We start from the raw sequence: 23678 nt of genomic DNA, 5'->3' as shown, positions 1-23678 counted from the left end.
GGCTAAAAGAGATATGTAGCTCCACCCACTCCCATGAAGCGGTCTCCTTATGCTCTCAAAATACTTTGTATATGCATATTTTGCATAGAACTTAAAACATATTCTTTCTATAGATACAGCCAACATCTTTTAAATAATATTGTAGTTGTATATTTCTCCATTGTATATATACGAGAATATATAAAGTACAAATGGAAAATGTACTGGGAATATTAAAGTACAAAAGTCTCAACATGTAATTACATTGTAACAAATATAATTTATTAGTTATGTGATTTTCTATTAGGGCTTTTCCAGAAATATCCACAAGGGCCAGGCAAGGGACTGTTGCTTACAACATGATCTATTTTAACTATTAATTATGGAGTTCATTAAAATCTAGCTGTATGTCATTCACAGTACTTAAGCTTACACTGTAAAAGACAAAAAGATGGAGCGAAAATTGTTGTAACTAGGTCGATGTTCTGATTTGATTAAACGCGGTACTTGCTTGCACTGGTGTATATCTTACATGGCTCTCTTTCTCAAATATACACAAATAAAAACAACCAGCCAAAACCTAAAACATTTCAACATTCCTTTATATGTATAAGGCTTGGGAGAACAAACTTAATAACCTCATTACGGTTTGGCTCTAGGTGCTAAAGTGTAAGGTTTTATTTTGGGTGACCTATTTTACGGTTATGAGCTTTTATGTCTGTGAGGGGGGCTATAACATAGTTACCTACCTCTAGGAGTTATCTAGCATGTGGTTTCATGTTGAGGCCCATTTCTACTGCTGTGGAAAGCTGTATTAAAACTCACTTGTGGCCACTGGCAGTGTCAGGCAGACATTTATTGCACTGATTTAAAACACAAAAGCTATGTTTAAAATGAGCCTGGCTGGAGGGGGACCACAGGCAAACTGCAGATCAGATGAGCTTGTGTTTACAGCCTGGGATGTCCTCTGAGAACAGTCGACTAGTTATTTTGAAATAAGGGAATGCCCAGTATTTTGTTGTAGCACACTATTTAAACTTGATCCCAATGTCAACAAAGAACGAAAATAGTCACGTTCTAGTTTGCCTTAAGTAACTATAAACAAGACCTGTAACGCATTTGTAATGCAACCCAGATTAAATTATTGTTTGTTAATACAGAAGAGTACAAACTAAAGTCTGAAAATCAGAAATTTAAAATAGAGTTTGAGAAATACTATAAATAAGATTAAATGCAGCCATTAAAGCAAAAAGGAGACATGCAAAATACTAAAAAGCTTATGTTAACTGCTAATCTTTTGCCTTTTCAGCAAATTATATCATAATTTCATAGTTTATTAATTCTGTAATAAAACTGAAATGATTATCCATTGTTTAAAAAAAACAGTGAAATATAAGCAATTAATAAAATTTATATGGATTCCTTAGAATTCTATGCTTCTCTATAATAATATTAATAATTTAAATATTTAAAATCTGGAAATATATATTAAATACAAACTAAATTAAATAGAATCAATTAACAATCATGAATTTCTTAGTATTTTATATGTTTATCTATAATAATGATAATAATAACAATAGTAAAAATAATAGTAATACTTTAAAATCATGATTTGCTGAAAATATTTTTAAATAAACACAAAAATAAATACAAATACAAAAGCAATTAACAAATTAACATTAATTAGCATTTTATATTTCTCTGTAACAACAGCAACAGTAGAAGTAGTAGTAGTAGCAATATTAAGAATAAAAAGAACTTAAATGTTTAATTATTTGCTGGAAAAAAATTTTATTGAACAGAAGCTAAAATTAATAGAAATATAAAAGCAATTAACATGACCTTGTTGTTTTATATGTTTCTCTATATCAATCATTAACATTGAAATGATTAAAATATAATTTGCTCAAAATATGTATTAAATTAGAAAAAAAATAATAATAAATTGGACCCCACTGTATGCATTAATTTGTACTAGTCAGTCCCTCCAGGATTTTGCGATCGCAGAATTTATCGCAAAATCAAACAAACTCCGCAATTTATCGCAAATTTTCGTAATTGCCGCAAATTTTCTGCAGAATTTGGGCTAAGACGCGTCCCGTGACGTCATCGCAATTAGTAAAACGCATTCAGTCAAAGAAAGGTTGTTTTCTCAGTTTCAGAAATGGAATGGCGCAGCACAAACCGTTTATCTGCTCGAGCCGGACCCGCGGGCTGATCTCGATCAAGAGACACTGATATGCACAGCGCTGGGAGATCGAGCCGGACCCGCGGGCTGATCTCGATCACGAGACACTGATATACACAGCGCTGGGAGATACAGTGAAGAAAGCAGTCGAATTCGCCACAGAATCAACATCTCAAATCTTGTGAGAAGCATTCAAATTCGGCGCAGAATTCTGTTAAAGCTACAGATATCAGAACAAATGCCTCTGATGTGGAAACCAGGAAAAACTTTGTTCAATAAACACAAATCTCCACCATGGATTTAACAGTAAAACTACAGGAACTACTTGTGGCAGAAATGATCTAATGTTTTCAAGTGATTTTTAAATGCTTCACACAACCTTTCCCAGGACTTCAAAGCTTTGAGTATTACCGAATTTGAAAGTAATTTTTAATGTGACAATATTTTTTCATCCTTCATAAGTTTCTACCTATGAAGTTTCATAATGTAGGAAAGCAAACAATTATTTAAAAATAAAAAAGATATTAAATGCCCACTAGTAGATGGCTGCAGAGAAGTACTTATAGGCCATTTCCACTCCCTAATATATATATTTGTGTATTCATTAAATCATATTTAGAAATTATGAATCACAGTAATGAAAGTACATTTTATCAGATATAAGACGTATGCTAAAGATCTGGGAAACATCTGCTGTGTACTCTGATAAACGTCTAATAAATGTCTATTTGACATCTGATAGAAAACATCTTAGAGACGTACTGCAGATGAACAAGCACCCTTAAAATACATCTTGCATAAGTAAATGCAGACATTAAAAAGATGTTTCTGAGATGTACATGTGCGATTAGGGTCAGGTGCTGTGCCACCTTCTGTAGAACTTTATTGCACTGGCGCTGGTGTCGTCAAATGTTAGTCTGGAGACCTACAGTGGTTCTCAAAGTCAGAAAAATCATAACAGTGCTCGAAGAATGTTGTCTGTGGTATATTTTCACTGCAAAACAATAAGAAATGCTGCAAATTTTCCGCAAAATCAGTCATTTTAAGCCACAAGAATCAGAAAAAAGATCCACGAAATCCTGGAGGGACTGACTAGTGGATAAGAGGAATAGACAGAGCAAAACCTAATCCAGGATCGGCCCTCTAGCTGTTATACTCTTTATAAGCAGGAACCGGAAAACCATATTCCGGTGCAATCCTACCTTTCCTCTTCGAGATACAAGGAGGAGAGTAAAGGCTTTCATCTTTAAAGATCTTAGACTAGTGCGGAAATTCCCAAGATCAGATAACATGGACATGGAGCAGGTTTTGTGTGAATGATTTTCTGGAGTGTTTTTCTAATTTATCGGGGCTCTCTGCTGCCCTCTGCTGTTTCAAATATAGAGGTGACCTAAAATACAGCACTGAAACTCATAAACGTAAATCTGTAGCGACACCTTGTGGTTGAACGTACACAAGTGTAAGATTTGTGCAGAAGTCAGATATGCACATACACACAACCATGTAAACAGACTCACTGGGATGCAGAAGGCCTGCGAGAGGTACTTCAGTACGCCGGCTTCCTGGCCCAGTAAGTTACTCCTGAACGTTAGATTTCCCGGCAGCGACGTGTCAAACTCCTTCCTCACAACAGAAGCCACAGAATCCAAAATAACAAGCCCCGCTCGACACGCAATTATGTCTTCCTCCAGATGCTCCAGCCTGTGCAACATCAATAAAACGCCCCACTAATATGTGTTCACAAGCTTAAATACAGCCTGGCATAACTACAGAGACTATCATGACCTCATTACATTCATTTATGCAATAATGCTATAGTCAATCCATTTATAAGTCGGAGTGAAACTGAATTTAAAAGAAAAAATGACCGGATTCATTTCTAGGTTAACTGTTACTTTGAAAGTACAGTAAACTGAATGAAATATAATTAAATATGTATAGGTGTTTGGGAAGTGTTCCTACCTATTCAGGACATCTTGACAGGTCAGTTCCCTGAAGAGATGAACACGAGACGCCATCTCCAGCAGACGCTCCTTCACCGAGAAGAATTCTGGGAATCTGGCCTGTGCCATTTCCACCAATTAAGAGAGGTAGTCAAGTCAAGTCAAGTCTGCTTTATTGTCAATTCTTCCACATGTACAGTACATACATACAGAGAATCGAAATTGCGTTACTCTCAGACCCGCGGTGCATACACATAACACTAACAGTAGAGCCTAAAAATCTAGATTAAATATAAAATATAAGATACAACTATACAATAAGGGAATGTAAAAAAAAAAGACATAATAAAAAATAAAAATTAAGTTAAATAAAGCAGCACAAGGCACATGGCAGATTGAGTGCAAACCAGTGAACAAACAGTGCAGATAAAAAGATTTTTAGTGCAAAAAAAGCTCATTCAGTCTGATTAAAGTGACAAAAGGGCTCAAGAGCAGTTATTTTATTTAAACTGACTGATGAGGTGGTAGAATGACGTCAGACCAATGCTGAACAAAGTAACTAGTACACCAAATCTTAACAAAGTGACTGGTGCATGTCATCTTAAATTACCTGGGGATGTGGGGCAGGTGCAAGGAACCTGGGAAATTTCTTGGGGGGGGTGTAGATGGTTCATTTGAGAGAAACACAAAAAGTAGACGTGAGAGAGTGATCAGACGTTTTAAACACCTTTCAGCAGAGAATGCCGACTCTGTGTCGATGAAGATGACCCCACTGTCCAGACCTCCCATACTCCTCGGCAGTGTAGCCAAAACACTGAGCATTATACACAACTGAGTCTTTCCACAGCCTGACGGGCCAGTCACCTGACGAACAACACAGACATGTCACGATAGCGCACCCAGAAATCATGACTGGCATAACTTATGCACTTTCCAAACCTTTATAATGTTAAAAGTACTGTACTTGTGTGCTACATTTTGTCTTTTGAAGACATAAAATAGCTTTGTGCAGAGAAAATAAATCAGCCCTTAAACCAAATATTGCACAAGTCTGTTCGAAATGTAAATCAAACAAAAAAATATTAGTGTATGTTTTACAAGAAAACACCATTTCAGTTTTTCTAGGTCCGAATTCCATGTTTAAATCAAAATGTAACTTGCTGTTTGTTTTGAAAATGATTTGACATAATGACCAAAGACATCTGATTGTCACTGAATAAACACTTGAGTTCTGAGGGATCGGTGACCTAAATCAGATGCAACGGTAGACTACCTCAGTGAGAGCACCCCGTGGCAGTCCTCCACGCAGCAGTCTGTCCAGGGCAGGAAGTGATGTGGAGAAACACAGCTCTCCCTTCTTCCTCCACAAATCCCATGCCTGTCATCATCAAAAACACATCACTCACTAGTAATGAAAGACTCCTCGAGTTTAATCATCGGCAGGATCTGCTGATGGGGTCAGAGACTCACGCTGCTCACAGCCGGTGCGCAGGCTTTACTGAGCAGCTGCAGGAGATCCAGAGCCGCGGGGTAGCTGAGTCCAGCCAGGCGCATGAGCTCCACGGGTGTGGTGGACAGGACATCCTACAGGTCACAGAGCACACACGCTTACAGCAGCCTCCTCCATTCATATAATAACAGATCAGGAGGTTTGAGGCAGGGTCTCTCACCTGGCAGGTTTCCAGCTGATGGCGCTTGAGTCGCTCGCAGAGCCGTTGAGACGCCCGTCCTCCGTAACTTCTTGCTTGCCATTGACACAAGAAAACCGTTATAAGAGTTATGCTAACGTTATAAAACTATATAAAATGACACCCTTCCGTAACGAGTGCACACATGACACAGACAGCTTTAGGATTAAACTTTTCCATGAAAAAAAAAAAACGTTATGAGTTTTCAAACAGCGAAGCGCGCCCGGAAGCAAACGAAAAAATGTAGTGCATGTGGATTGTGGGTAATGTAGTTTATGATGTAAACAAAGCCGGGTTTTTTTTAACCTACAAAATTCATTTTATTTATTTTTTATAAAGAGAGTATGACATCTTAATTTTATTTCACATTATTATTATTATTATTATTATTATTATTATTATTATTATTATTATTATTTACAGCGCAAGACAGGGAACATACCAAAGATTGTAGTAGTGCTGTCAAACGATTAATCGCATCCAAAATAAAAGTTTTTGTTTACATAATATATGTGTGTGTGTGCTGTGTATAGTTATTATGCATATATAAATACACACATACAATATATATTTTGGAAATATTTACAATTATATACATTTATATATATTATGTTCTTTCATTTTATATTACATATAAATATATTTAATATATAAACATTTATTTTTCTTTTCGTTTTTGTTGTTGCTGTTAAAAAAAAATAAACATATTAATTTCATCTACTTGCCATAGCAACATGTCCTATTTCGTTTCATTTTACTTTAAGTAGGCTACTAAAATATCCAAATAAAATTAAACTAATAGATTAAAATGAATAATAATAAAAATAATAAAACTAAAAAAAAAAAAACCAAAAATACAGAAAATAAAAAAAAGAAAAAATAAAAAAAAAAAAAAAATAAAAGTTTAAAAAAAAAATACCAAAAGCCATAATCGTTTATCTTTTTATTTATTTATTTGCATTTAAAACTTCCCTAACTTAACTTAAATTGAATAGAAGAAAGAATGTAAAGTGTGTGTGTTCGGGGAGGTTTTATTTCTTCCATTTACATGTACTGTGTGTGATCAAAAGCATATTTTTCTTGAACACTCTTTATAAAAAAGGTGAAAAATTTGATGATTAATCATGACACTGAAAGAAATGATATTTATTCATTGATAAGGATATGCCATGAAGAGTATGACTGCATTAGTTACATTTATAAGGGAGGTTGTGGTTAATCCTAGCTAAAAACAAATAATATAAATCATATTTGCTATATTTTATGTTTGTTTTGGCTTGGTTAAGTGCTTTCCTCTAAACCTCTTAGTGTTTTGATAACCTTTGTGTTCCTCCCAAGTTATTTTGTCATGCCTCCCTGTCAACTCTTCCCTCCTAACATCAATACAGTGGAAGTCTTTTTTATAATTTCCTAAAATTTGAATAATCCAAATAATCTTGGGAATTTTCTTAAGAGTTTTAATTTACACCTGCATGGAGGAGAAGCAAGGTGTGACGGAATGCATCAAATTTCTGGAAGAAAGAGACATCATTGCATAAGTCAAAAACAAAAGATCTGAAATGAAAAGGTTTAGGTTTTTAAAAGCACATGGGAATAAAAAGTTCAAATGTTCATGTTTTTGCTAAAAAAAAAAGAAAAAAGAAAAAAAAAGCAAGGCAATGAAGATGACAAATTTAAATGAAAACCATTTATCAGACTATTTTAGCATGATAAATGTGAGGGGCCAAAGTCCCCATCCTCAGAAATAGTTTATGGCTTTTGAAAATAAATATGCTTTTTTAGAAGGCATAATGGGGAGGCCAAATCAGCTGACCAAGTCTCTGAGGACATATGTGTAATAAAATCAGCACCAAAATACAGCAGTATTTTATTTCTATGGTATAGAGAAACTCGCTGACCCGTCTTCAAGCTCACAGACTGTATGAGCCACCAGCTCTGCTCTCATGGCATCTGACGGCCGGTGTGAAGTCTGACTGAGACACACGGGAGGCCCATGTATGGACAAAGTATCAGGCCTGTCTTTCACTATCTCTGTACCTGCTAGAGATAAGCACCCTGCCTGTTCATGACACTTGGTGAGGGTCTGGATAAAATACACAGAGAGGAATGACTGCAGATAAATCCAGCCAATACAGAAAACATATTTTGTTAAAAGATTTATTGCAACAGAACAACCAAAACATAATGATGTCACTTATTAATTATAAATATCAAACTACAGTGTCTTCATCAGTTTACAGCTTAACTGTATACAGAAACACAACATGCAAGACTTTTAGAATGATAAATAAATGGCCCTTGTTGTTCATTATCAGTGGTTGCTTCATCTGTTGATGCACTTTATTTGTTCAGTTGTTATTCTAGTTCTGTAAACACTGTAATGGCACACAAGGGTCAACATGGATAAATGCAAACAGTTTGAAAAGCATCAGTGGCATTCTGTCCATCCTCTTATCCTCTGTTTGGCTTTGCCTTTTATAAGAGGGTCAACAAACAACATGTGTATGTCTTTGTGATTTATTCGGTCTGCAAATTAGGCCTTGTTTGCATATGTCTCGATGTAGGCATAAAATATGCTGTAGCCTTTGTGTGTGACCAATGTGGAAATGTAAAAAATAAAAATAAAATTAGGGCTGCAAAACGATTAATCATGATTTATCACATTCAAAATAAAAGTTATGTTTACATATGATATGTGTGTGTGTGTAATGTGTATATTTATGTATATATAAATACACATAGCTAAATGTATATATTAAGGAAGAATATGTTGGATTTATATATAAAATATTTATATTTATGTATAATACACATTATATACAAGTATAAATGTATATAAAATTTTTGTTTAAATATATATACATTCGTGTGTGTATTACACAGTACACACACATATAGTATGTAAACATAAACTTTTATTTTGAATGCGATTAATCGCAATTAATCATTTTGCAGCCCTGAATAATTTTTTTTTTTAAATCAACACAATGAAATGGTTTATCAAAAACGTGGCTATTGAAGTCTAAAAATGTAATTAGTGCCATCAAAAGAATAAAAAAAAAAAAAACAGTTAAATACATCAATCTGAATTAAAACATTGATTTATGACAAAGTAATAGGACGACTCAGTCATATTTGCATGAAATCTCAATTTTAAAATTGTATTCTCCTGAAAGTCAGACAGCATAAACTTGCATTGAACTTCTTAAAGTAACTAATTTAATCATTATATTATTTCTCATAATAAAAATTCATTGAAGTCATTGGCTATTGCATTATTATATAATGTAGGCTATTTGTAGATATGTATTAATAATATATAAATTGTTTTTCAGTGTAGTATTGTGATGAAGTAGGTATTGCCATATATTATACGGTTTCTATGAATGGCACGATGTCTATATATGACATCGATGTTTAATGAAATGAAGGGTGAGCACATTTCACGCGCCCGCTGCGCTGACGTCATCGAGGGAGGGTCCGCGCTGGCGATCTTGAAAGGGAGGATGCGCTCGCGCTTTTGAGCATCTCTACAAGAACGCGCGAGTCGCATTCACTCAGATCTGAATAAAAGACATCGTGCTTAAATCAAAGGAAATCCCAGCTTCGCACGGAACATGGCATCTAAATGTCCCAAATGTGACAAAACTGTTTATTTTGGTAAGTCTTCAATTTTTTTTTCTTCTATTTCGCAATGCAACGAATAAAACAATGCAAACGCCTGTCTGCACCGTAGATGTCTTGTAACCTTAGTGTATGAATGTACTTTTATCCTCGTATGCCTTATAAATAATCTCTGCAAACCACTCAGATAGTAGTGTGGCACGAAATTTTAGTAAATTAATAACGATGTATGATTAAGGTCCACCTGATTGCTGCATCAAGCTATTTTATCTGCTGAGTATTTTATTTGCATGGTAACCTATTTGAGAGACCAAATTGAGCTCGTGCAGTAAAATAAACTCAATGGAAATCACCACTGTATAGCTACAGAGAAGAGAGAGTTTTCTGATTTAATAATGGATGGCGCATGAAATGTAGGATAAAAATGAATGAAATATGACTGTATAATATATTACACGACACTATTAATGCTCATAATCCCATTGCACTAGAATAGCTATGCTCTTTGATTAAAACTGGTGACTGTAAAACATGAAAGAATAATAGCTAATTAGGTTTTCAATAGGCTATGATACTTTTTTTACGTGAACAGCCATGAGTGAAATAAGTATGCAATTAGCATAAACCAATAAAACCACCACAAATTGAAATGCAACCACAGTCAGTCTGATTTGACCCATTTTATGAGTCCTGTAAACATTCTCACTACCTTTACTTTCCCTTCATTCAAAAACCTAATTTGAATGGGGTGTGTAACACATTTTGATTTATTGGAAAATGTTAAACAGAGATGTTTTATCATGCTTTTATCTCATGATTAAATGTAACTAGGCCAAAATTATTTTCAGCTGCAGGTGTCATTGGCATTTGTCCCCACACTGTAATCAGTCATTGTATGAATTTATTATTTATCATTAACAGCAGACAGCTAAAATTAAGACATTTATTTATTCATTCATTAATTCTGTTCTTCCAAGGCATAAAATCAACATGCATGATTAGAAGATTAGAAATTTTTTGTTTGTGCTAATATCATATGCTGAGCTGACTCCCTCCCTCTGAACACTATAATAATTCAAATGTGAGATCCACTTTGTCTCTGGCTGCTACTCGCTCACTTGAGACTTTCATAGCTGTGACCTGAGAAAGCATTCTTGTTCTTTTGATTACATCAAATAACCTTTAAGTATGCAGCTTGTCACGCGGCTACTTTTAAATGGCTTTTAGGGAAAATGCTTTTTGCCCGCACATGTATTTATGCCATATATAAGAGCAGTTTGTGCAGGCCTTTCTCTTTCCAGTCAGTGGTTTTAGGGAATAGTTCACCCAAAAATGAAAATATACTCACCCTCAGACCATCCAAGATGTAGATGAGTTGTAACAGATTTTAAGAAATGTATTATTACATCACTTGCTCACCAATGGATGCTCTGCAGTGAATGGGTGCCGTCAGAATGAGAGTCCAAACAGCTGATAAAAACATCCCAATAATCCACACCAGAAAGCTCTCTGTTTTAGACAATTTACAAATTTATCATTAAGATGTTTTTAACTTCAAACTGTCGCTTCTTCTGGCTAAAATACAAGTCCTCTATCCATAATATTGAGTTTTCTGGTGAAACTGTTGTTTAGTCTGAATCAGGAGAGAAATATGCACAGATCAAGCACCATTTAAAAGCGAAAATAGTCCAAATTAGTTCTAAACAACAGAGAAGACAACAAAGGATGGACTTTTTCACTTGAGGAAGTGTTGTTATGGATTCTAGACTGGTATTTTGGCCAGAAGAAGATTGTTTAAGTTCAGATCGTCTTAATGATGTGTTTGTTTCTTACAAACATGCAGCTTTTCACATCACAAGACATTAATTGATGGACTGGAGTGGTGTGGATTACTTGTGGATTTTGTGATGTTTTTATCAGCTGTTTGGACTCTCATTCTGATGGCACCCATTCACTGCAGAGGATCCATTGGTGAGCAAGTGATGTGAATCTACATCTTGGATGACCTGAGGTTCAGTAAATTTTCATTTTTGGGTGAACTGTTCCTTTATTAACCTTTTTTGTTTTTGTTCCATGAAAGTCATTAAATTATTTAGATTATTTGTATTTCTAAAAAATGTTTATGAAGTGTTTGCAACCTCTGTAACTTCCTGTCAGACTGCAGTTTGCCACACATATCCTCACTATGGAAACAAGTTATTTGATACTCAGGTTAAGAGGGCACCATGAAAGCATTAAACAGAACTGAAAATCTAGAGACAAGGACTAATTATTGTCTGTTCAACTCTTGCACATTTGTCTGCAGCAAAAAAATAAATAAATAAAACATTCAGTTTTTAATCTTGTTACTGTCCTGCTGTGTTTGTGAGCACAAAGATGGAGAAGAAAATAGATCAGATTAAAGACAGACAGTAATATTGCATGGATTTAGCATGAAATAGTCGCCATAAAAGCAAAAAATACATTAAAAAATATATAAATAATAATCATGTAATTTTAATAAATAAATATATTTCCATTTTAGTTGCCTGGAAACAAGGCAGTGGAAAATTGTCAAATTGCTTGTATTTGTGATGGCAAAGCTGAATTTTCAGCATCATTACTCCAGTCTTCAGTGTCAAATGGTCCTTCAGAAATCATTTTAATATGCTGAATTTCTCAAGGAGCATTTCCTGCATATACATTAAAAACATTTGTGCTGGTTAATATTTAGGTGGACACCATGATATATATATATATATATATATATATATATATATATATATATATATATATATATATATATATATATATATATATATATATATATATTTTTTTTTTTTTTTTTTTTTTTTTTTTTTTCTGGATTCTTTGGTCAATAGAAAATTCAAAAGAGCAGCATTTATTTAAAATATAAATCTTTTATAACACTTTTATACCATAAAAAACTTGCATAACCCTTGAGTGTCACTGACGTGTGTGTATATACTGTATAGATAGACAGACAGACAGATAGATAGATAGATAGATAGATAGATAGATAGATAGATAGATAGATAGATAGATAGATAGATAGACACAAACACATGGTATATCATGCAGAGAAAGATTTTTTTAAGACAAATAGTCGCTAGAACCGTTTTTATAGGTTTATTCAAAGTCAGCCCTTCTTTATTAGCCGGTTTATTGCCTTATGTGCATCATGTGCTTGCAAAATGAAGAAAACTGATTTGTTACCCTGAGGCAACATCCTGCAACAGAACTCACAAAAATAAACACAGTTCCCTAAACATCCTTGAATGGATTTCACAAAGTTTGACCTGAAATGTTACTGTGCAGTTCTTCAGTCTTAACTCAGAGAGACGTGACACTGCTCTGTGGAGATCGCCTCATGAGGGTGTTCTGTGCTCCCTGAGGCACGTGCCTGGAATATTTTGGCCTCGATATGACAAGGTCAGATTTGATAAGAACCTTTCACTCTATGATAGTGTTTCGCAGTCATCCACATCTCCCAGACATCCTCTGTGAGACAGTAAACAGACGGACATTAGGCTTCACATTATCTCTCACTGGACTCAGTTAGACACATTAAGATGCGCACTGACAAAAGACGAAATGGATAAACACATTTAGATGGTCCAGAATAGACGAGACACCGTCAAAGACGAGACTCAAACCACCATTTCATAAAAGCTCTGATCTTTGCCAGGCACCATTACAGTAAGAGTCTCTACGGAGTAATTTCAGCTCAATTGCTGGCTTCAGGGAAGAGTTTTAACACTTTTATTAAAAGAGCCCTTTAAACCATCATCTTAATGTACATCTTCAGATGAATGATGATCTGAAAAGGGAATAAATCCCTTTGTGTCTTGTAGCGGAAAAAGTAACATCCCTGGGAAAAGACTGGCACAAATTCTGTCTGAAGTGTGAACGCTGTAACAAGACCCTGAATCCAGGAGGACATGCAGAGGTGAGACGAAGACAACAAAAAACACAGTAAAAGACCGTTGAAGATAAAGATCCTATTAAATGCACTTTTCCTTCATGTATATTTTCCACTGACTTGGAAGTTGCTGCATCATGACATTCAAATGTACATTTATATTACATCTAATGTCAGCGATGTTGATTTATTATGGAGCCCCGCACATGACATGCAAGAAAAAATGAATAAATCGTGCGCACGATTTACTAATTCGCTCCCTCGATGTACTAAAACGTGCACACCATTACTATTTCCCTCGTTTGCCAAATCGTGCGCACGATTTAGCAAATCGAGGGAACGAAACAATAAATCAAACCAAACGAACTAACCAATAAATCTCGCGCACTATTTATAAATCGAGTGAACGGAATAGTAAATCGAGGGAACGCAATAGTAATCGTGTGCATGTTTTAGTACATTGAGGGAACGAATTAGTAAATCGTGCACACGATTTAGCCTACAATTTTTTTCCTGCATGTCATGTGGGGGGCTCCATAATTTATAGTTTGCGAATTCAAATTTTTATTCTTATTTAGCAAATTTGTTATTTCTATTTTTGAGCCTAAAATGAAAATACGCAAACAAAGCGAAAAGCACAATCAAAGTGCTTCGAGTCTGTAAGTAAATCACAACAGTTCATGATGCTGTTCAATTGTGATCATGACTGAATCTGTGTTTCTGAACAAAACGGTTTAGTGAAAGATTCAATGACTCACTCATAAAGACAGTTCTGGCTGAATTTGGAAATGTTATTTGTTTGTTTAGAACAATGCATAAAAATGTCAGACGGGCTAAATAAATATGCTAAATTGCTCCTGAAAGTAGGTGTAACTTATAGAAAAGCAGAAGTACAGTACCCTGTTTACTATGGTACACACCTCTGAATGAATCAACTGGCATTAAATGATTCGGTTGAGGGAATGGTTGAATGATTCACTTAAAAAGTGACTTGTTTCCATTTGCTGGTGGATAAATGTAACCTTCAGAAAGGTTCTTTTGCAAAATGGGAAATTATATGCGCATGAAATATTATATTAGTGAGTGAAATAATTTGTTAATGTCAAACACACCTCATGATTCAAAACTTGGTGTTGCTAGGCTGGGGTTGTTATGGGTAGGGACAATCTCATTCTAGAATGTATGCATTTAAAGAAGTGCACCAATTGAATTGTTTTGACTAACAAAGTTCTTGCTTATAATAACAAGTACTTTGTTATTCGATATTACATTTAAATATATTTTTTAATGTACTAAATTTCAACTTTGCCATTACAAATGTGCAAATACAAATTATTTAAATACAAGGCACACAAGTTTTATTTCATTAAGGTATTTTCTAGTTTACCATCAATGCTTATCACTTCATTTGGCTGTATTGGGCAATCATATATTTTAAAGATAATAGAAGTAAATATGTAATTAAATATAAAGTCCTACTTAGTCCAACTAGTTGCATTTATTAAAAATTTAAATTATAATACATTTTTCATTTTACTGTAAGATTCCACAAAATAAATGTCAGAAAACATTACTTAAATTACCACTTAAATATACTCTTCTAAAGTGTATTATTTCCATAATAAGATTATTTTTAAAAGTGTAGCCTAATTCTTTTTCACAAGGGCTGGTGCAGTTGTTTGCTCTTTAGATGTTGAGAATATTTCATGCTTTAATCTCTGGACAGCATGAGTGTTAATTTTTGATGACAACAGACAAGTAAGACAGGAACTGGATGCCTAATTAATCTCAGTGATGTGCTTTATTCCTTCTGTTAACAGCATGATGGGAAGCCATACTGCCACAAGCCATGCTATGCTGCCCTCTATGGACCAAAAGGTGCAGTACATCTAATTAGTCCCTCAGATTCATCTACTCATAATTTGTGGGGCTTGCAGCAAATAGGACACTCTTTCCTTTGATGCTACAGATTATTAATGAGACGGACAGCCTGCACAAGAGCAGCTTAAATATCTGAAAAATGAAAATTCTGTCATCATTTACTCAGCCTTGTGTCATTTCAAACCTGTATGACTTTTTCTTTTGTGAAAAAAGATATGTTAAAGAATTCTACTGTACTGCCTGTCATACCCCTGTAGGCGTGAATATCGGCGGGGCTGGGTCATATGTCTATGACGCACCTGTCAGTGAAGACACTGCCCCTGTTGCAATGGAAACCAAGCCCAAAGCTGAAGAGAAAAAGGCTACTAGGGGCCCAGTGAAGGGTGAGTTTGTATTACTGTAGACAATAATGCAGAGACTTAATATTACACAACACAGCCTACTGTATTTGTTTGATAGGCCTCTAAATTCTCAACACGATCAAAACTTGCCTAAAAAAAATGTCTACTTCATGACTTCTGTTTATAGTTTATAGCATAATTCTAAAATTGTCCACCTTCAGGTCATGGTTTGTTTCTGCTGTGAAATCTTTAATGATTTTTATCAAATCAGTAAATGTATAAATCACTTTTATAACTGAAGCAAATTTTTCATAAGGGATAATTCACCCAAAAATGAAAATGACATCAATATTTACTCAACCACAAACTGTTCCAAATCTTTCTGAGTTTCTTTCTTCTGTTGAGCACGAAAGAAGATATCTTGAAGATTGTAGATAACTAAATAGTTGCTGGTAGACATTGACTTCCATAGTATGGAAAAAAAAAATAATAATATGGAAGTTAATGCCAACCAGCAACTGTTTTGTTTTTGGGTGAACTATCTTTAAATTTACTATATATGTTGGGTTTAAATACACCTTAGCAACCATATAGCAATGCAATTGTGACATTTGCATGGACAAATTCACCTGTGTTTTCTAGAAGAAAGTGGGTGGTGATACTGAGTTCTATATTATATATTAGGATTATTACATTTATGGTAATTAAATGTTAATGTCATTTAAATGACTGATATTTTTGAGAATAACTGTTTACTTAATATTCTCCAGCTGCAAGCTTCAGTTCGTTTTCTGGTCAGCCGAACATCTGCCCAAGGTGCAACAAAACAGTGTACTTCGGTAAGCGCTGACATTCAGACAGTAAAGTTCACCAAATGTGGACTTGTGCTGGAACTTGTGTGTTCAGCAGTGCCGGGACATACATTAGCATTTCCTGAGGTCGCCTGATGCTTACAGAAGGGCCTGTGTTTCCTTCTTTGTGTTTCAGCTGAAAAGGTCAGTTCCCTGGGTAAAGACTGGCACAGACCCTGTCTGCGCTGTGAGAGGTGCAGCAAGACTCTGGCTCCAGGCAGCCATGCAGAGGTGACACTTTCAATTGAAAGACCTGTTGATTCTCATATGACAAAAACAGCCCAAAAATATATAGCAAATTTTAAGTTCTACTGTATTTTGGGCATGTATTTTAATCTAAATCATTTATATTTAGCAAATTATAAAAATACATTTTGACATTCTCTTGCCCTTCAAAGTACATTTTGAGATCTATACGCATTTAAAGGTTTAAACTAAATATATTTTAAGTCTAAAAAACAAAAATACTTGCTTATATTGTGATATTCACTACATATATGTACATGTATTTGAAATATAATTTGGTCCAAAAAGAAAAAAAAATATCTGCATGGATGGAATAGAAATGTGCAATTCATCTAGATTTGATTTAATGTGATTTAATAGTGAACATGGGTTCTGTTTTAAACTACAGCACGATGGCCAGCCGTACTGCCATAAACCCTGTTACGCTGTTCTCTTTGGCCCGAAAGGTACATTTCCCATTGTTCATTTTCCAATTTCATTATCTTACACATTTTAAAGGGGTCATATGATGCAATTTCACGTTTTTCTTTGTCTTTGGAGTGTTACAAGCTGTTTGTGCATATACAAGATCTGTAAAGTTGTAAAGACGAAAGTCTCGAACCCAAAGAGATATTCTTTATAAAACTTAAGACTCGTCCACACCCTCCTAAAACGCCTCATTAAAACACGCCCCCACATGTCTATGTCACTGTGTTGGAAGATTTAAATAACACTGCCCAAATGTTTACGCAAAGAAAGAAGGCGTAACTGTAGTATTGTTGCTGCCACCGCCATGTTGTGGAGACGCTGTGTGTTTCCAAATATGGTAAGGGCCGTAACATTTCCGTCACATGCTTGAGGTATTCAGCCAATCACAACACACTGGATAGCTGGCCAATCAGAGCACACCATGCTCTCCAGAACAATGAGCTTTGTAAAAATCGGCATAGAGGAGAAACAATAATGTACAGTATGTAGAAAATAATATATTGTTTGAACCTTTTAAACATTGGTTTACACCAAATACACAAAATCATGTTTAGCATTATCATGACCCCTTTAATTGCAAGTGTCTATTTTAATGTTTCAACTTTCCAATTACATTTATGACAATAAAATATCAAAATATGAGGGAAATAATGTTATATTGTCATTCAGCATAACAGATATATTTCTGTAAAACAATATAGGCCTACTTATTCTGACCTGCACTTAAAATATTTAAAGGAATAAGTGATCATGCTACATTTTATTATCATTTTTAATGATTAAATTCTTACTGATAAAATACTTGGTTGAAGTGGTTTCAAGGATAGTGGCAAAGATTGGTAAAAAAATTTAAATTGAAAGTAATTAGTAATTTGGGGGGGGGGGGGGACTGCACTGTTATCCTTAAACAGGGCTTTTGTAATTTAACGATTCTTGATTTAAATATGCCTCAAAAGATTTTTTGAACTATCGTTACACTGAATGACATTTTTTTTTTCTTTTTTTTCTGTAAAATCATACACTCAAAAAATGCTGGGTTGTTTCAAACCAACCCAGTTTGAAACAACCCAGCATTTTTCTGAGTGTAGTAAACTTTCATTGTTTTAATGCTTGAAATATTCATCTCTGACCCGTGATAATATCATTTGCTGTTTTTGTTCAGGAGTGAACACTGGAGGTGTTGGCAGTTACATATATGAGGACCCAAATTCTGAGAGCCAGTCCTAAGAACCACAACCACAGCAGCAGTATATCTTTAGCAACCGTAGATTCAAGCCTCTTGTCTGCTTCCTTTAACTCCACTTCCTCTCTTTCTTGAGTCTGCACTGATCTTGTTCATCTACAGAGTGCCACTTAATTGTACTAAAATGAGCTAGTATTACTACTTACTAACAGGAATACGTGTTTAGCCTTTTTGCTGTATTTATATATGGTTTATATATTTTTAAGAATGTAGTTAAGGTATTGATTTTTTTGACTGTGACATTGAATTACAGGTAACACAACAAAATTCAGTTTTTGCCATAAGTTCTAACATATGTTTAGTTGTGTAGCACTTTAGCACACTTATTTATTATAGTTTACTGAAACTACGTGTATGTTTTCTGAACTTTGGACTTAAGGTCTGTTTATGTATTAAAAAAAAAAAAAAAAAAACTTTGTATTTGAAAAAAAAAAAAAAATACTGTTAAGTGTATTCAGTTGTTTTATTTCATTTCACTTTTGGGATGTCTATTTTTGTTTGTTTATTTTCTTCTTAACGCCATTCCAGCATCTATATTCATGACGAGAACTAGTTAATCCATACTCAAGTCAATCTATACACAAGTCTTCAATTCACCTAAACTGCTCAAACCGGGGACCTTCTTGCTGTGAGACAACAGTGCAAACCACCAAGCCACTGTGCCACCCTTGGATGTCTATAAGAAAACTACATTCACCAAAAAAGAAAATTATTCTGAAGCTGGAAACAATCAATCAATCAATCAATCAATCAATCAATCAATACCAACTCTTAAAAAATCAAGCATAAATGACAAATAATTGTGTTCAGTTAAAAGGAAGGAAATGCAGAGGCTCTTATATTACTATAGGCCCTATAATAATATAATTTAATCCCAGATAGCACATATACATCTGCAAGATGTCTGGTAAAGATCACTTGATCTGGAAAGCATCTGCTGTGTATAAACATCTGGCAGACGTCTGTAAGATTTCAGTTTTACATACATTCACAATCCTAAACATCTTAAAGGCATCTTCAAAACAACTATTTGACATCTGATAGAAAACGTATCATTACTCATTGTAAGTCTCTTTGGATGAAAACGTCTGCTTAATGACTAAATGTAAATATAATGTAAATGAAATGTCTTATAGACGTATTGCAGATGAGCAAACAGTCTAAAAACTATTGCAGATGTCAAATAGATGTCTCTGTGATGTACGCGTGCTATCGGTGATGTGTTGTTGCAGTCTATATATTATTTGTTATATCATAACATCAAAGTGTGCACAGAATAGCCTATCGAAGGATCTGTCACAAATCATGATGATAGCAATGAATGAATGTTGTTCAACTCTTTTCGTGTAATAAACTAGTAGGTTGAATAGTCAACCTCAAAAATATGAAATACATTTTAAGCATACCAAAGCAGTGCATTCTGGGTAATGTGGTCCGCTGTGCTCACGCGCACGCTGTCATTCAACACTCAGCAGCATTCCTGCACTGATGTCTGCTGCGGTCATTTTAGCCGCTGTCCTCGGCGGGGGGGTTTTCTGCATTGCCCGGAGAATATTCTGCAGGCGGAAAGCGCTGAAATTGCTGCGTTACCCTACGGGTCTGATGCGCGGAAAGACTGTGATAGTGACCGGGGCGAACAGCGGCATCGGGAGGGCGACGGCCGCGGAGCTGCTGAAGCTGCAGGCCCGTGTGGTCATGGCCTGTCGGGACAGACAGGGGGCTGAAGAGGCAGCTCAGGACATCAAGAATCAAGCCAGTCCGAATCAGGGAGAGGTCGTGATCAAACACCTCGACCTCGCGTCGCTCCAGTCTGTGCGCAGCTTCTGCGACGAAGTTATCAGGGTTTGTTTACAACGGTCTCTTTCTCTTTTAGTCATTGAAACTAGGTTGCATGTCATTAAATATTATGCTACAACACCATGGAGTATGAATTAATGAACGCAGAAATGGCTCTGGCAAAAACTATTGAGAAAATGGCCAAATTAGTTCACAAAAACCACGGAAAGTGCTTACACTTACATGTTGTGTAACTAAAGGTCAAGCACTGAGCCCCTGTGTTTCTGAGTGAAATTACCTATCCAATGTCCTGAATATGATATGAAATATGATATATTTTGTACTCTTCCTGTAATGTTAACCATATTACTACAAATAAACTGTGGCAACTTAGTTGTAGCCACCAGTCATGAAAAAATACAAATTAACTTGCAGTGTTCAAAGCACGTATTAATGGGATTGCATATTATTATCAGCACTTATTATTATGGTAATTATAGTAAATTCTATAGTGTTTTTGAACCATACTATAGTAAAATACTTGAATTAATGTATTGTGGTAATTCGGTTGCTGTGGAAAAATAACAACTGTAGTAATATAAACAAATTACTTGACCCAATACTGTAGCCTACTAAGTTTTCTACAACTATAGGGTCAATTATGGAAATTTTTTTGGTTAATGCGACCTCTGGTATTTTGGTGCCTTGATAAATTGTACATAAATAAATAATGAAAATAGGAGGCAACTGGGCTGATTGTGACACTTTTTAGCCCTGACAATATTTCACAGGTTTGATTTATTTTAAAAAGTACATTTCTGGTTAAGGACACACATTATTGTCTTGACAACAATGGGAACCTGCGATTAAATATCCATTTAATAGATTTTCATTAAACTTTAAACGAAACCGCAAAGGTGGAAAAAATAACACGAGATTACATGAAATTGTTACACTGTTATTTTGGCCAGCAGAAATTGTAATTAATGAATTATATGAAATTGTAACAGATTAGAAGTATCAGATAGATTAGAAGTATCACTTTGGTTGAGACTTGATTTTGAAGGGCAGACTTAGGGTATTTTCACAAGGTCTCACTCTCAAATCTGTGAAACAATCCGTCAACGGTTCGCAGTGAAATCTCAAATTGTTGTCATGACTTAGGCTCACTCATATGAGGGATTTGTAATATTTGGGACTTGCAGTGTGTATAAATGTGCCGACTGCCTTATTTAAAGCAAAATAAATCATTTCCAATTACATCAATTTTTCAGTCTTTCCATGGTGTTACATTTATTAAACAATTTTAGGTAGCATATTTATCAATAAAAACGTATTTGATAAATTAAATGAATCTGTGACACAACACATGCCAACAGGCCTAGTTAATATGTATCATGTCTTATTGGTTTTACTTAAAACCTCAAATCCTTTTAGTTACTGACATACAGCCATTGTAACAACTTCAAGTGACAATTTCCCATGACAAATTCACATGATTTCCCATGTAGATTTAATAGACATTTATATGAAGCCATTTTAGTTACATTTTCTGCAGCGAGTCAATATCTAGCTACACAAAATTCTATTGGATAGAATAGCATTCTCCCTCTTAATAGATATACCTCAAGTCCCATGAAAGCCTCCTCAGGCAGCCTCCTTGAGGTCTTCATATCCACAGTTTTTGCCTCTGAAACAGCATGCCAGAAGACTTGAGGATAGAAGTCTATCTGTATTTTTACATTTTAGTCTTAACCAAGCTAAACGACTGTACCACATAATTTTTTATGTGTCTAAAGTTGTTTGTTTTCTTTATTGCATTTGTACACAAAGTGTGATTAGATGTGGACAAACTAAAATTTCTAAACTCCTAATTGTGTTACAAAATTAGGAAGAGCCAAGGATTGATGTTCTTATCAACAACGCTGGTCTCTACCAGTGTCCCTTCAGTAGGACAGAAGAGGGCTATGAAATGCAGTTGGGAGTGAACCACCTGGGTCACTTCCTTCTGACAAATCTTCTGCTGGACCTCCTGAAACAGTCGGGACCCAGCCGTATCGTCGTGGTCTCCTCCAAACTCTACAAGTATGGCAGCATCAACTTCGAGGACTTGAACAGCGAACAGAATTACAACAAAGCTTTTTGCTACAGCCAGAGCAAGCTTGCCAACCTACTGTTTACTCGCGAGCTGGCCCGCAGGCTGGATGGTACTGGGGTAACTGTAAATGCCCTCACTCCTGGTATCGTAAGGACCAGATTGGGCCGGCACGTCAACATCCCCCTGCTGATAAAGCCTCTTTTCTCACTGGTCTCTTGGTTGTTCTTCAAAAGCCCACCGGAGGGTGCTCAGACCCCACTGTACCTGGCATGCTCGCCTGAAGTTGAGGGTGTGTCTGGAAAATGCTTTGCTAATTGCGAAGAAGAACAATTGCTGTCTAAAGCCACCGATGACCATACTGCTAAACGGCTCTGGGACCTGAGTGAAAGCATGGTGGGGCTTAGGGGTTGAGGGGATGAAGCACAACCACTTTTCACAAATGTGGCAAATGCAAACTTCGAACATCAGTGCATTGGATTTTTGGGGAGTGTTTTTGGCCAAGTACATGAGGGACTTACTGGATAAGGGACAGGAAATTAAAATGTCCATCTGTTCCCTGTATCTTTGCTGCAGTGTTTTCAGAGATGGCCTCAGGCTTGTGACTCACTTTTCTCTGTGAATGAGAGCCTGAAAGTATCGAGTCCGACATATCCCTTGAATACAAATGACAGGAGCAACGTGCCCAGGAAACACATGGCTCAGAGCTAACTTGAATACAGAATAGCATGTACACCACTGCATATCTCTCGATGTAGATTAACCGGTGATTTGTGACCAAGTTATTACAATACATCAATATAGTTTAATGTTGTTCAGCAATTAATTTGACAGACCTATTCTTCTCTGAAGTGAATTAGTCACACTTTAGTCTCCCAGAATATAATCTTCTCATAAGGCTGTGAAATAAACCTGGCAACTCCCACCCTGTGACTCATTTCGAGATGTATTTGAAAATGTTTGTGACATTTCAGTGTCCAAACGAAATTAAAAAGGAAACACGTAGGTTGTGGCTCTCCATATAGTGTGGTGTCACTACTCAAACAAAAAAGTGAATCAGAGTAATGGCTGCATACATTTCATTTCCTCATATACCTCTGTGCATTAGCTGTTATTAGATAAATTTCATTCGCAGTGGAGCTGTAGGGATTTTACTGGCTACTGTCCTTAATCACACGCACTATCATGAAATGTTTTGAGTGTAAATGCTGTGCTTCTGTTGTTCTGTAAAGACTGAATAAATTAAATGCTGGAAAGAAACTCTGTCATTTGTGGAGGAGGACCAAGGTCCTTCCTTTGTATGCTGCCATTGACATGCAACAAGGAAACATTTCATGAAGGAAACAGAACTCCAGATTATAAATTCTTCCCAATACACAAGTCTAGCTTTCTAACAGTAAAGGAAACAAAAAGAGAGTTAAAGAGACAGA

The 23678-nt window shown here is 35.5% G+C and overlaps 3 protein-coding genes across 4 annotated transcripts in view; 2 read left to right on the top strand and 1 right to left on the bottom strand.

Moving 5' to 3' along the window:
* rad51b (RAD51 paralog B) overlaps window positions 1-6025 on the bottom strand; it is a 46824-nt gene extending 40799 nt beyond the window's left edge. Inside the window, 7 exon segments of the mRNA XM_042747077.1 lie at window positions 3688-3871; window positions 4133-4250; window positions 4839-4977; window positions 5387-5491; window positions 5584-5697; window positions 5784-5835; window positions 5837-6025. Of these exon segments, the coding sequence (XP_042603011.1) occupies window positions 3688-3871; window positions 4133-4250; window positions 4839-4977; window positions 5387-5491; window positions 5584-5697; window positions 5784-5835; window positions 5837-5865 (741 nt within the window). The 5' untranslated portion in view covers window positions 5866-6025.
* A 3259-nt stretch (window positions 6026-9284) lies between these two features.
* On the top strand, window positions 9285-18769 carry LOC109113312 (cysteine-rich protein 2-like). Of its 2 annotated transcripts, XM_019126100.2 has the most exons (8): window positions 9285-9461; window positions 13280-13374; window positions 15168-15225; window positions 15486-15611; window positions 16340-16408; window positions 16557-16651; window positions 17055-17112; window positions 18297-18768. In XM_019126100.2, the coding sequence occupies exons 1-8, from the start codon at window positions 9419-9421 to the stop codon at window positions 18359-18361; spliced, it is 609 nt and encodes a 202-aa protein (XP_018981645.1). In that variant the 5' UTR covers window positions 9285-9418; the 3' UTR covers window positions 18362-18768. The 2 variants fall into 2 exon arrangements, with proteins under 2 accessions (XP_018981645.1, XP_042603410.1); XM_042747476.1 differs by lacking the exon at window positions 13280-13374 and having other exon boundaries at window positions 9320-9461; window positions 18297-18769.
* A 1025-nt stretch (window positions 18770-19794) lies between these two features.
* LOC122141140 (retinol dehydrogenase 14-like) lies at window positions 19795-23670 on the top strand. Its single transcript, XM_042747475.1, has 2 exons — window positions 19795-20219; window positions 22045-23670. The coding sequence occupies exons 1-2, from the start codon at window positions 19866-19868 to the stop codon at window positions 22660-22662; spliced, it is 972 nt and encodes a 323-aa protein (XP_042603409.1). The 5' UTR covers window positions 19795-19865; the 3' UTR covers window positions 22663-23670.
* Window positions 23671-23678: the final 8 nt, after the last annotated feature.

The sequence above is a fragment of the Cyprinus carpio genome, chromosome B20, assembly GCF_018340385.1.
Source record: "Cyprinus carpio isolate SPL01 chromosome B20, ASM1834038v1, whole genome shotgun sequence".
NCBI lineage: Eukaryota > Metazoa > Chordata > Actinopteri > Cypriniformes > Cyprinidae > Cyprinus > Cyprinus carpio.
This window is presented reverse-complemented; position numbering and strand designations above follow the sequence as displayed.

What these genes read in the sequence shown, in the direction of transcription:
- LOC109113312 (XM_019126100.2), top strand. Translation starts at nt 9,419, where the DNA reads ATGGCATCTAAATGTCCCAAATGTGACAAAACTGTTTATTTTG. An exon ending in TGCCCTCTATGGACCAAAAG is followed by an intron (nt 15,226 to 15,485) that starts GTGCAGTACATC and finishes ATACCCCTGTAG; the next exon opens with GCGTGAATATCGGCGGGGCT. An exon ending in CTCCAGGCAGCCATGCAGAG is followed by an intron (nt 16,652 to 17,054) that starts GTGACACTTTCA and finishes TTTAAACTACAG; the next exon opens with CACGATGGCCAGCCGTACTG.
- LOC122141140 (XM_042747475.1), top strand. Translation starts at nt 19,866, where the DNA reads ATGTCTGCTGCGGTCATTTTAGCCGCTGTCCTCGGCGGGGGGGTTTTC. An exon ending in TCTGCGACGAAGTTATCAGG is followed by an intron (nt 20,220 to 22,044) that starts GTTTGTTTACAA and finishes TTACAAAATTAG; the next exon opens with GAAGAGCCAAGGATTGATGT.